Source organism: Tupaia chinensis, unplaced genomic scaffold, assembly GCF_000334495.1.
Source record: "Tupaia chinensis unplaced genomic scaffold, TupChi_1.0 Scaffold000426_1, whole genome shotgun sequence".
Classification (NCBI taxonomy): domain Eukaryota; kingdom Metazoa; phylum Chordata; class Mammalia; order Scandentia; family Tupaiidae; genus Tupaia; species Tupaia belangeri.
In genome coordinates, this window is record NW_006159931.1 from 3,816,017 (window position 1) to 3,829,744 (window position 13,728).

At 42.8% G+C, this 13,728-nt stretch overlaps 1 protein-coding gene across 1 annotated transcript in view; it reads left to right on the forward strand.

The window, feature by feature from the left end:
* The window catches only part of STIM2 (stromal interaction molecule 2), a gene marked incomplete in the record, with an annotated part of 102,186 nt that overhangs the window by 59,563 nt on the left and 28,895 nt on the right, over positions 1 to 13,728 (forward strand). The window contains 2 exon segments of the mRNA XM_027774383.1: positions 6,635 to 6,746; positions 11,561 to 11,676. Coding sequence (XP_027630184.1) covers positions 6,635 to 6,746; positions 11,561 to 11,676 — 228 coding nt within the window.

Genomic DNA, 13,728 nt, shown 5'->3' on the forward strand with positions numbered 1-13,728 from the left:
ATCCTGAGAGGAAAATGGAGGCGAAGGAATGGCAGTGTAGCCATCACCCTTGGGGGTGATTTCATGCTTCCCATATCTCTGTCTCTCCATCTCTCCGGTGAACACATTCATCCTATGGATTGTGGGCCAGCAGATGACATAGTGATTAAGGTGCTGGACTCCCACGTGGTTGACCGCAGTTCAAGTCCTGAACCTGGTGACTTGAAACTTAATGCCGGGCATGAGTATGTGCATAGCCAAAGTCCCAAGAGGAGAATGGAGAAGCGATTACATCATGACCATCCTCCCAGGGGCTGATTTCTCACTCTCTCTCTCTCTGTCTCTGTGGTGAGCACATGTGCCCTATTGCAAAACTCTCTCTTGAAAAACAAAAACAGGGAATGGATCGGAAGCCCACAGACTCCCCTTTCAGACCTGTGCCAATAGCGGCTATAGATTGGTTCCTTCTTATCTTATGGGTTGCTGGAATCCTATTCTGGAGCCAGGGATCCTCCAGTGCTGCTTTGAAATGAGGTATCAAGAGGGAAGTATTGTTTGTCTTCCATACATCTGTGGCATTGCAAGTAGACACCTGATTAAAAACGGAACAGGTTCTTTTCTTTAAGGGAGAAAAATAGTAACGCATTCAGCTAATCCTTCCATGGCAGCTTTATGCTGGAGCCTATCGTCCTTGCAGTGTGGAAGCGTACGGTGTGGATGGAGCATAAGAGTCAGCTACTTTCAAAGTTGTGCAGCGCGCATGACGGGCAGTGTGCTCGAGGTAGGAAGCACTGCAGAAGCTCGGGGGTGAGAGTGCTTCCAGCTGGCGTGTTCCAGCTGCTTCCAGCCTGGGTGGACTTGTGCATGACTCATGTGGGTTTTTCTGGAAGGCTGCTTCAGCGTGGTGGCCACAGGAACGCCCCTTTCCTTACCTCTCTGTCGGCTCTGTTTCCAGCCCCACCGGTCACTCCCTTTTCTCTGTGCTATCAGAAAGCTTTCTTCTCCTAGGCTCAGTTTTTGTCTTTTTTAAGTGCTGATCCAAAATAGTTACATGGTGGTGGGACTGACATTAGCAAGTAGGAAGGAGAAAAAAGGGAGGCTGTTTTAGTGCAGAATCAGAAACCTCATTTCCTGTTACAGAAATTGGCCTGTTGATAGCCGCACCGGGTGTTGTAATGAAAAGAATTCTCACCTTGCGTCTGTTCCCGTGACGATCCAGACATGTGACCCCCACATTCTCTATCCCCACACTCTCATCTCCTGGAGTTCTCATTCTCCATCCTGTCCCCACTCTCCTGTCTCCTACCATCCACTTTGTGCCGGAGGCTTGCTCCAGTTCTGAACCCCTTGGCTCTTTGAAATCTTGTCTTCAGGCCGTTCAAGGCCCTCTTCCGAGCTGCGGGAGTCCCTTCCATGGTGGACTGGTGTCGGCCTGCAGTGTTTCTGTTGCTTCCTCTAGGTCTGTCGTAGGCTCCAGTGTGTATTCAGTGTCCTGGAAGAATCTGATTGCCTGTGGCAGATCGCACATATATAACGTTTAACTCGTATGTTACCGCTCGTGCTGTGTGTCTGGAGGGTTTGCTTCTAAGAGAAGACGTACTTTAAGTTTTAGAGTGAAGCAATGAGCTGTTCTCAAACAGGAGCCGCCTGTGGGCGATGGCTTGGTGTCAGAGGTTAAGGTTCAGTTTCTGGCTCTCTCGGCCATGACCTGCGTGACACATGCAGCATCCCTGGGCGTCTCTGGGCCACGACTGTCTCTGTAGAATGTAGGGATAACAGCTGTCTCTCAGAAGTGGCTATGGGAGTTAAATGAGAGTGCATGTGAAAGTGCGTCAGAAAATGGGAAGTGGCTTATTCCCCGGGAACATGCGTTTCAGTGTTAGTGGTCTGCGTTAGGTAAAGGGCAAGTTCTCGTCCTCCAGGAATGCATCATCCAGAGGCAGGCGGGCGCTGGCAGCTGCTTTTTCATATACAGTAAGTCCTATGGCCACGTGTACAGGTGACCATGGGGCACAAAGAAGTGGTGGACAGGGAAAACTTGGTGGAGGAGGGAGTTCTTGATCTGGGTCTTAAAGGCGAAGGAAGAGCAAGACTGACCAAGAAGGAAGGAGGAAAGCCATGCCACATCGAAGGAGCGGCATGGGGAATGCAGCGCTTCCAGGAAGCTGCAAGTATAGCTGCATGCATGACCAGACCATGCTTGTCTGCAGTCTCATTGGTGGTCAGCACCACGCAGTTTCCTCGGAGAGGCAGCGTTCCTGCAGAGCATTAACGACTGTAGTCGGCTCGGGCGCAGATCTGCTTTGACCGTTTACTTAGGTGTTATACTTAATTAAGAACTTTGCCTCCATAAACTTCTACTCCAATGTGATTATAAAAGTGCCTACTTCAAAGGGTCGTCGAATGACATAACATTTGTAAATCTCCTGGAATTTAATAAGTACATAATAAACATTGGGAGCAGGTCCCCTCAGCCCCGTCCTGAAAGTTCTTAGGGTCACCGTTGCCCTCTCAGTCTGTAATCTACTGTTCTAGGCTAACAGTTTAGCCAGCAGTGTTTTCAACGCAGTTCTTGTTTGTTACGAAAACGCATAGACTTCGAGTGAATTTTAAAGGTGGCGAAGCTCAGTGTCATTACTTTGTGTGTTAGGGAACCGAGCCACAGTTACCTAACCTGCTACGGTGTCCCCGAATCAGCAGTACAGCTGGGACTAGAAACAGTCCTGTTTCTAGAGGTCTTCTTTCTATAGGTCTTGGAATAAGGGGCCAAAGATCGTTCTCAGACGTCAACATGTAAGCATTACTCCCGGTTTCAGCCAGTCACAATGGACGTTAGCAGTGCAGGAACTGGTATGTTTATAGCTCTGCGATTTGGGGAATTATATTTCAAAAGGAATACCTTGTCATCTCTGCCTGCCCCCTGGTGGAAGAGCTCCTTAAGGAGGACCCGTGAAGGACCAGTGAGAGGTGCGCGGTGAGGGGCCAGGTGACTCTTAAATGAGTGATGTTGTTATCATCTGGAGTTGCTTACACAGACCAACCTCTTTCTGTGTGAGTCTCCCCGCTAAAATGCAATAGGTTTTTGAAATATTTATCCATTAAACAAGTTCTGCATCATTTACTCATCAGCAGTCAGCAAATAACTTGCTGGGTGTCTGTGTGCCAAGGGGATCTGGCGATGGAGAGAGGGTGGTCAGCAAGAAATTCAAACCTTAGTGGAATAAAGATATTAGAAGAGTAGTCATGCACATTAGTTAAATTTGTAGAAAGTGCAGAATGATTTATGACGAAATCCATGTATGGGAAGGCTCACCTGAGGAATTCAAAGTTTTAGCTAGGCTGTGAAGGTTTAGTAAAATAAATCAGTCAGTTGAGGCAGAGGGATGGAGAAAGAGGAAAAAGGAAGGAGCGTGTAGCCAGGCCCCGAGGGAGGACAGACTGTGATCTGCCCTAGGAACTGAAAGGCGCCTGAGTGGGGCCCAGAAAGCAAGTGTCAGATGCACGTCCTGAGAGGCATCACCAAAGAAATCAGACAGCAGAGGAGGGGGGGCGACCCTCTTCCCAAAGAAAGCTGTGTTCTGTGGTAGGAATGTGCATTGTTTTAAAAATTGTCAAGAAGATTAACTGTAAACTGACCACGATTTTTTTATTTGCTAGGAGAGTAGACAGGGTCTGGGCAGTGCATTCTCTTTCATTTGATGTTTCTTCCTTTCTATGCAGGCTCGATGGGAGTTGAGGGACTTTTCGATTTGCTCAAGTATTCAGATAGGGACTTTGACTACTGAACAGGCAGAGACCCGACAGAGGGAATCTTGTCCTGTTTTCTTGGCTCAGGTCTTCGCGTGGGTGTGTGAGATGCAGCTGCACCGTGGGTTTCTGGGCCGTCAGGACAAGGCAGTACTTAGTACTGTTCTTCTTGAATGGGGAGAAACTTCAGCATAGAGGCTGCTTTTGCATGCATTAAATTCAGTGGAGAGCTCCCAGGCCTGACCCTTGGCTGTCACCCTGTGATTTGGCTAACTGGATTCAGCTGCCTCAGGCTCCTGTCTGGGCTCTATGGCAGGAACACGTGAAAGAGAACATTAGAAAGTGCTCATTGCTTTGCCTCAGTATAAGGTTTTCAGTCACCATGTCAAGTTTTTAGATGAAGTGTTCCTGGGTTGTGATTCATTTAAGCCTTTTCTCTGAAGGACAGTTATGAAGAAGGCAGGTTGTGAAATCCTAGTTCTGCTTGCAAATGTGAATTCATAGTTTTCTGTGGTAGATCAGAAAGATCTTTTCTCAGGTCCGTTTATACAGATGGGTTTCCAGACCTGCTTTTCTTACTAACGTGTGCTCTTCACTCTCCTCTGACGTCTCGTTGGCCTGTAAGCAGCGTGTGTTCTCCGAGCCTCTCAGTTAATGCAGGACGTGGACTGCACTCGGTCTCTTTTGTTTTGCTGAGCCCCTCGTTACCACTCACACTCTCCGGACTGGACCTGTGCGTCCCAGGGGGTGACTGCTGGTCTCTGACCTTGCCTTCTTCAACACTGCTGCTTTCAGAGTTTCACCGCGTTCAAGTCCAGCCCGGCTGACTTGGTCCCGTTAACTTAATTTCTCATCTTCAAATAGAGATAATTACGTTGGTGCCTTGTAAGTCTTTTTTGTTTTTGTTCATTTGTATAAAGGCTTAAAGAAGAAAATATGTATAGAGGGCTTAATTAAAAGTATGTTCCCAGAAGAAGAGATGTTATCATTTTGTTCATGAGTTCGGTTGAGTCACCTAGAATCTGTTAGAGTAATCTTTGCTGTTCTTGGCAAGCTCATTCTTTCATTCTTTTTAATTTTTTTTCCTGTTATATTACACACACACACACACACATATATATTTTTTTTTTTGAGAGAGATTTTTGTTATAGGTTATGTGAACTTCCTGGAGAGACAGAGAGAGAGAGAGATCACTCCCCAGTGGAGATGGCCACACCGCAATCCCTTCTCCATTCTCCTCTTGGGATTTTGGGCACGCAAGCACATGCACCCAGCATGAGTTTCAAGCCTTCGGGTTCGGGACTCAAACTGTGGTCGACCATGTCAGAGTTCAGCACCTTAACCACTACAGTACCTGCTGGTCCCAGGTCAGGCTCATTCTGACTAAAGATCTCTGTGTGTTGATGAGTCTCCATTAATATCTCTATCCCTACCTTTGCTTTCCCCTAAGCTCCAGACCTCTATCTGACTGCTGCGGAATGTTCTGTACTCAGAGTCTGATACAGACTTGGAACACAGCAGGTCTGAAACCAGAACCAAGAGTTGACCTCTGTCACCTGCCTCCACTGGTTTCCCCAGTCCACTCCTCCCCACTCTTCTATCTCAGTTAAGGCAGCACCCTGCGAAGGTCTGACTTCCCCAGCTACCGGTCCCATTTTATCAGCACTTCTTACTAGCGTCATCCCAAAGTGCATCCTAAATCCAACCTACTTGTCTCCATCCAGGCCTGTGATCGCTTCTGCCTGGACAGTTAGGGAAGGAAGAGTCTCTAGTTTTTCCTGCTTCCAGTCTTTTTTTTTTTTTGGAGAGGTTTTTGCTCTAGGGTGTGTGTACTCACCAGAAAGAGACAGATAGACAGAAAGGGAGAAATCACCCCCCAGGGGAGATGCTCACACCGCAATCCCTTCTCCTCCATTCTCCTCTCAGGATATTGGGCACACATGCACACGCACCCAGGGTGAATTTAAGCCACTGGGTCCGGGACTCAAACCGTGGTCTGCTTCATGGGAGTCCAGTGACATAGCTACTTCGTCAACTGCTGGTCCCCCTTTTTCCTAGCCTTATTCTATACAGTCTGTGTTACGTATTAAAGAGCGATATTTTTAAAACAAGTGATTTTTTTCATCCTTTTAATTTAAATTATTTAGACTTCTTAAAAGTCTTTGATGATCTGGCTTCTTTTAGTCTTTCTTCCTATTATTCAAACACAGTTAGTTTATGCCTAGCTAAAAGCTATCAAACTAACTTTTCCTTCTGGAGTGTTTTTCTTCCAGATCTTCCCAGCGTGGCTTCTTATGACTTTTAGGACTCAGATGTCAGTTGTCAGAGAGGCATACGTCGACAGCTTCCCTTCTTCTCTTAGGAGCTAATCCCTACCTGAAATTTCCCTCCCTTTTCTTCCTTCTTTCATAAGTTGTCCTTCCCAAGCCCAGCGGAATTTCAGTTCCCCCAGAGCAGGCCCTTGGCCCGTCTTGTCGCTGACACGTGCCCAGTGCTCAGGGTGGGGCCTGCCAGGGGGAACTTTGTGTATGTGTGGGGGTTAGCCAGAGGAAAGAATGGACGAGTGTGCACCTGGCATGTTTTCCACCCTCAGGAAGGGATGGATTGTCTCATCCTCTATCAACTTTGTGTGGATGCCGATGTTAGAATTCGTTATGCAAATGTATCCTAACGGCTTTGGTCTCTTCTGTTTTAGGTTGTACCCTAGGCCTGGAGTATGTTCCTTGCTGTTCTTAGCCCTCCCAGTAGAGAGCTCGTTATCATTCTAGCCCTCATTGTCGAGTAGATTGAATTGAAAGTTCCACCTCACACCTGTAGTTCTTCTGACATTATCGTGTGTGTGTGAATACGTTTTAATCTTGAGAGCAGGTTTGTTTAAGATATGCCCTTCCCCTCTTATCTCTGGCAGTTCATAATTGGACCCTCGAGGATACTCTGCAGTGGTTGATCGAATTCGTTGAACTACCCCAGTATGAAAAGAATTTTAGAGACAACAATGTCAAAGGAACGACGCTTCCCAGGTGAGTCTTTATCATCTAATGTATTTTCCATTCGTAGGAAATTATTATTAGGTGTCATTTTCAATGCCGAATCTGTAAGTTTCTTCTCTGGCCGTGAGCACAACAGAACTAGTTTAGGTATGTCCAGTCTTTAATTTTCTTAAGGGATGCATTTTCAAGTTATGATTAATTTTGTTATCAAATACTTAAGCCTTTAAAAAATTTAATTCCCATAGAAAGTAAGTTTGAAAATTAGAAAGTGAGGCAGCAATGTCATTTTTAGGTTACGTCAAAGGGTCACTTTCTGACCACCTGGCAAAGCTAACAAGAACTTACTCATTTGACAGAACTGACTCATTTTCACGAAGGCCTCCATTTGACCGGATTAATGTTCAGATCCTTCTTAATTGGTATTCTTTTAATGACAACAATAGCTACTGAATTATAGTGACCATAAGTTATATCTCAATTTAAAATAACTAAGTTTAGTAAATAAAAAAATGAATAGTAGTAACTTTTTTTTGAAGTTTTATTCCGAGAGAGGGAGAAAGAGAGCGAGAGAGAGAGAGATACAGCATCCCCACTAGGGTCTCGCTGCCCCGATCCGCCCCACTTCAGGCAGCCCAGATCAAGGCACACACGTGCCCGCCGTATTCTGGATGCAAACGCAGCCTCCCCTCACGGCCTTCTTCCCAGAGTGTCGTATTCTACTGCTGGGCTGCTCTCCGTCCCCAGGAGCAAGGGTTTTAAATGCACGTTACACAGAAGTACTTTATATGAACTTATTTAAGCCTCCTGACTAAATGGGGTATATATTATCATCCTCATGTCACAGGTTAAGAAAACGAAGTGGGAGACTAGTCGTTTTGTTCAGCGCAGCGTTTAACCTTAGATAGGTCTGAAATCAGAGTCCACGATGCAGGCTGATTTACCCCTTAGATGTGTGGACCTAGTTGTTAAGTTTTCTTAGTTATATTTTCTCTATTTCTATTAGTTAATTTTATAATCCTGAAAATTTTAAATGTTAAAATTTGCAGTGATGTCTACCAGAACTTCACACTTACAAGATTGCTTTCAATTCTCCCTGCATTGTTTCCTATGTAAAACAGACTCTAGTCGGTTATTATAGCCTAATTATTATTTTTTAAGATAGGCATTTTTAAGATTTTTACAAAGAATTATTCTATTTAACTTTATTTATTTATTTAAATTTGACCAGAGAGGGACAGAGCGAGAGAGAGAGAACCACTGAGTCTGGACTCGAACTGCAGTTGGCCATGTGGGAGTCCAGCGCCCTTACCCACCACGCCACCTGCCGGCCCCACAGCCTAAATGCTGTGTGTGAGGAAATAGATTGTGTCCCTATTCAGTCTGCTTACATGCTCTATAGAAGTAAGCAGCCATTGGTTCGAGGTTGGTCTTTTGGATCCAGTTGAAGCTTCCCAGGCCTCTCTTAAACGTGTTCTGAATATCAGCATGGGCATTTCTGATTTCATCATCTATGTGAAGAGAATGACAAGATACTGGGGAGAAGAGAGAATTGGGCAAGGACTTACCGAGAATCGTTTATGTTCACGGTGCAGTTAGAGGCTAGAAAGAAGACAAAAATTGAGTAAAATATGGTTCTTACTTTTAAATAAAGCAAGTTCCTAATTTAAAACAATATAGGGTAGATTAAAATAGGATTAGGGTTTGTTGACTTATATATGTTACATTGATCTGAGTTACTCAGTATTTTTATAGTATTTACAAAAATATTATACCTTTTAAAAAAAAGTGTCTTTTGGGAATTTTTTAGACGTTGCTGTAGGATGAGTGCACTGGCCAGAGACACACGCATACGGGGAAGGGGGGGAGAGGGAGAGATAAAGTGAGAAATCACATCCCAGGGGCATGACCACACCACAATCCCTTTTCCTCCATTCTCCTTCTGGGATTTTGGGCACACGCATCCACACCCCCACGCACACCCAGCATGACTCTTGAGCTTCCGGGTCCAGGACTTGAGTCACCCAGACAGCCACGAGGGATCCAGTACCTTAACTTCCATGCCACCTGCTGACTTGGGAAATGTCCTTTTTTTTTTTTTTTTTTTTTTTTAATGTAACAGCATAAAATAAAATAGACTGAACTATATATTTTTTTTCTTCTTTTGGTTAAGTAAAGGTTATTAGAGGTGCCTCCAATTTTAATAGAACTGTGAGGGCATCCCACACTTGTCAAGATCGAGTTTTTAGGGAACCAGCAGTTAGCGTAATGGCTATGTCGCTGGACTCCCACGTAGTCGACTGCGGTTCACGTCCTGGACCCGGTGGCTTAAAACTCATGCCGGGCGCGTGTGCGTGCGTGCCCAAGATCCCGAGAGGAGAATGGAGGAGAAGGGATTGCAGCGTGACCATCCCCCCTGGGGGAGTGATTTCTCGCTTTCTGTCTCTATATCTCTCTCTGTCTGTCTGGCGAGCGCACGCGCCCTACAGTGAAAATCTCTCCCAAAAAAAAAAAAAGATCAAGTTTTTAAAAATAGTGAATATGTTACTATAGAAAAAAAACCTATAAATGTAGAGATTTAGTTTTCAGGTCCACTAAATGGAGATTTTTGAGTGAATGAGAAAGGAAAATAGCAATACTCTTTTTTTAAGCTCTTTTTAATATAAATTAGATCAGTCAACTTAAAGGGGCAGTATCCATTTACTTAAATATGTAAGTTGCAGAGCTTTTGTAGATAAGACATATGATAAAAAAGCTGGTCATATGAACTGTGTAAGAAAATGTATCACACATTCCAGATAGCCTACCACAATCTATTATAATACTTATTTACTGTGACATTAAAATGCTGTTATAGAGGATAGCAGTTGGTGTGGTAGTTAAGGCACTGTAATCCCATGTGGCCAACTGCGGTTCGAGTCCCGGACTCGGTAATTTGAAACTCAGGCTGGGTGCATGTGCATGTGTGTGTGCCCAAAATCTTGAGAGAACAAAGGAGAAGGGATTGCTGTGTGGCCGTTTCCCCCGGGGGTGATTTCTTGCTTTCTGTCTGTCTCTGCAAATACATGTGCCCCCATAGCAAAAATCTCTCTTAAAAAATACACAAACAAAAAACCACTATTGTATCTGTTTCATATCAACTACAGGAAAAAAATTATCTTACTTTTATTTTAGCTATAATGCTTATCTTAAGCCTTTAACCATACTTTCAATACTCTTAGTTCTTATCTTTTTAAAAAGAATGATTTATTTAATTAAATTTATTATTATTATCATTACTTCTAATTTGCTATCAGGCATGTGCGCTTACCAGAGAGAGAGAGCAAGAATGAAAAGGCTAGTTGCCAGGTCTGGGATTTGAACCACAGTTGGCCATATGGGAGTTTAGCACCTTAACTACCATGTCGCCTGCTGGCCTACTTTTAGCTTTTACTACCAGAACTTTACCAAGGCTCTCTCTGCCTGACACAGGCCTCCTCATTCTTTTCAGACTTTTGTGGCCTTCCCTGTCATCCTCACCACTTAGGTAGAATAGTACTATCTCTGCTCATATTTTTAAAAATGTGTTGTGTAGTTTTCTTCTTACCACATTTCATTGTCTTTCTTCATCTTAGTCTGCTGTTAGTCCTGCTGTTCATTCATTCATGCATCCATCATGCATTCATTAGGCCATTCTACAAACATGTATCAGGCTTCTGCTTTTGCCAGGTACCTTGCTAGGTTTTGGAGATACAGAAGCAGTGCTCTGCCTTCAGGCAGTTCCGTAAGTGCCATGCTAAACGTGTAAGGAAAACCCACAGGAGAGGGACCTGGGGAGAAGGCCCAGGAAGGCTTTGGAGGAGGGACTGTTCTTTCCTTGTCTTTACTTTCTCAGCTATTTCTACACGCCTTAACGGATTCCCTGCAATTTCTTTATATTCCGAGGTATTGATAACCTCCCGAATAATGATCCCTAGTGGTTCAGAGTAGTGTTTGGAATCGTATGTATTTGGATTTGAGTCATGCCTAACCTCCTGGGCGAGTTACTCAACCTCGCCCAAGTTCCTCATCTATGAAAGGGAGTTATTGTATATGTGATAGGATTTTCTTGGGTTATTAAATAAACCATGGGCACAGGACTCAGCGGGTCATCCTAACTTGTTTTTGTTGTCACTGTTATTAATTATATTATTATGATTAGACTTTGTGTTAGAGGAGCTTTCCTGGCATCATATTGGTTATTAAGAAATCTTAGTTTTAGATTTGCAGTCTGAAATGAAGTGGCTTATTTCCTTATTGTCCCTGTGTGTTTGGCCCCTGTGTGCTTCCACCTTTGTTAATAATGAAGTTCCTGGTTCTTATAGCATGAATCCCTCCCACCACCCCAACCCAAGGTGTTTTTTTTTTTTTTTCCCCTACTTGTGAATAGGAAAGCTTCAATATGTTTTATTCAACTTGTAAATAGTTTAACCATTAGAATGTAAAAGTTTAGATTTTTAAGATACTTTTCAAGAAAAGCAACATGATCTAAATTGAGAATTACTTTCTTTTTAAAGTCTTATTGATAGTAAGTAAGTAAGTTACAATTGTGTGTGTGTGTGTGTGTGTGTGTGTATGTGAATTGCTAGTAAAATGCCAGAGGTCATTAATGATTATAAAATGTTTTCAACTTAATACATTTCTAAAGCATAGTTTATCATAGGAGAAAGTAAACTTAAAAAAAAAAAACAAAACCGTATCAATATAGCGACTATATTATTTATATGTAGCAAACTTTTTGTAGCTAAGTTTGCAAATATATTACTCAATATTTAAATTTACAGAAACATTTTTATTTAATATATGTGTTTTTTTTTTTAAACAAATAGGATAGCAGTGCATGAAGTTGCGTTTATGACCTCCCAGCTGAGAATCAGTGACCGGAGTCACAGACAAAAACTTCAGCTTAAGGCATTGGATGTGGTTCTGTTCGGGCCTCTAACACGTAAGTGCTCTCTCTCGCTCACCGTGTGTTGCAGAAGAACAATCCGATCACCTTCGTGTTGTTTAAAGCAGGAAGAACTAAGACACAGAGAACACCACGAAGAAGAACCCATCATTAGCTGTGGAAGAAATGAATATAGTGAACTGTCTGAAACCAGGAGGTTTATAGTCTGAGATTTTTTTTTTTAAACAAGTTAACTGGTTCCTTTAAGATGTGATATTGTTTTGTTCCTAAAGCTTTCTAGATCTCAAAATATTGTAAAAGTGAAGAAAAAGAGGAAGATGACCACTGTCATGAAAACTATAAAATATTAACAACACAATTCAACATAGTAAAATTTTCCTAACGAGTCTAATAATTAGGTGTAGCTTCAGAAAGCAAAACGTAGACTGAAGAATTCTGAGATATACCAGGCAAGTACGTGTACTACCTGCTATGCTAAGAGAGGTTTTCCTGAGAAAGGGTGCATTTCGAGAGGATTTTTGTCATTGACACGTGGGGTATAAAATTTTTCAAGTAGATTACTAATGTAACAGGTTATAAAAAGCTATAATTTAGAATTTCTAAATTTAAAATTTTCGTTCAACCTTTGGATTAGGGTTTTGTTTTTGTTTTTAACTAAAGGACAGATTTTCACTCTGTGGTGACCCTTCTGCCTGAGCCTCGCCGAGTCACTGGGATTACAGGTGCATGCCGCCACACCTGTGGCACGGAATGCATGGGAACTGAACCCACGCCTCCCCTCTGGTTCTAGTCTGAGGATCCCCAGTGTCTTAGCAGTGCATGTCACCACACTGAGACTGTTCATTCTGGTGCTGATTTTATTATAGATGGACAGTCACTGAAGAATCCCTTTAAAAATAATGTGGGCCAGCCGTGGCAGGGTGATTAAGGCAGCTGGATCCCACATGGCCGACTGGGTAGTTTAAGTACCAGGCCTGGCCCCTTGAGAAACAAGCCAGGTGCATTTGTGTACAGGTACACCCAAAATCCAAAAGGAGGGAAAAGTGAAGGGATTGCAGTGTGATCATCCCCTCTGGGAGTGCTGTCTGTCTGTCTCTGTCTCTCTCTCTCTCTCTCGCTTTCTGTTTCTCCCCCTATCCGAGGAGTGCACATGTCCTCTGGCAAATTTAAGAAAATGTAATCTTACCGTCCTCATGGAAGGAAGTAGTATATCAAATTTGGTTAATTACCAGCAAAAGGATTTCTTTTAGACATAGATCAAACACATAGACCCCTTTGAAGCAATAAAGTAGCGGTCCATTCTGCTGCATGGGCAGATTATCGTATTTGATTATTCTATTCTGAGGACCGTTTCAGAAAGTGTTATGGCATATTTATAAAGAAGAAACCCTGTATTTCTTTATTTCAACAGGAATACTTGCCAGGAGTACTTTTTTTCCAGAAGGGAAGTTCAACATTTATAGATTGACCATCCCTCACCCAAACATATGAAATCAGAAATGCAACAAAATCGGATATTTTTTGAGTACTTAGGCAATGCCACAATTAGAAAATGCTGCATGTGATCTCATGTGGCAGGTCGCAGTCAAATGCTGCAAGGCAAAAGTATTTTATAAAATTACATTTAGGCCACATGTGTAAGATATATAGGAAACAAATGAATTTAGGTTTAGGTTTGGGTTCTGTTCCCCAAGACGTCTCATTATGTATATGTAAATATTCTAAAATGTTTTTAAAAATTCAAAATTTGAAACACTTCTGGTCCCAAGCATTTCAGTTAAGGGATATTCAACCTGTACTTTATTTAATTTCGAATTTCAGAAAGCTTTGGGGAGAAAGTAGTTGAAGAGCACACATCTTTTTTTTTTTTTTTTAATTTATTCATTCTCTACATTAATTCACTATACCCCATCACAACACACAAATGAATTTTCCATCCAAAATACACTGTGCATTGGCTCAATCAAGCACATCAACATACATGTTCTCAGCAAATAATTTTCCAATTCTTATGTCCTGCATACCTTGCCTTTTGTTTTGCCATCCTTGATTCCCCATCCCCCACCCTCTGCTATGTCCCATCCTCCT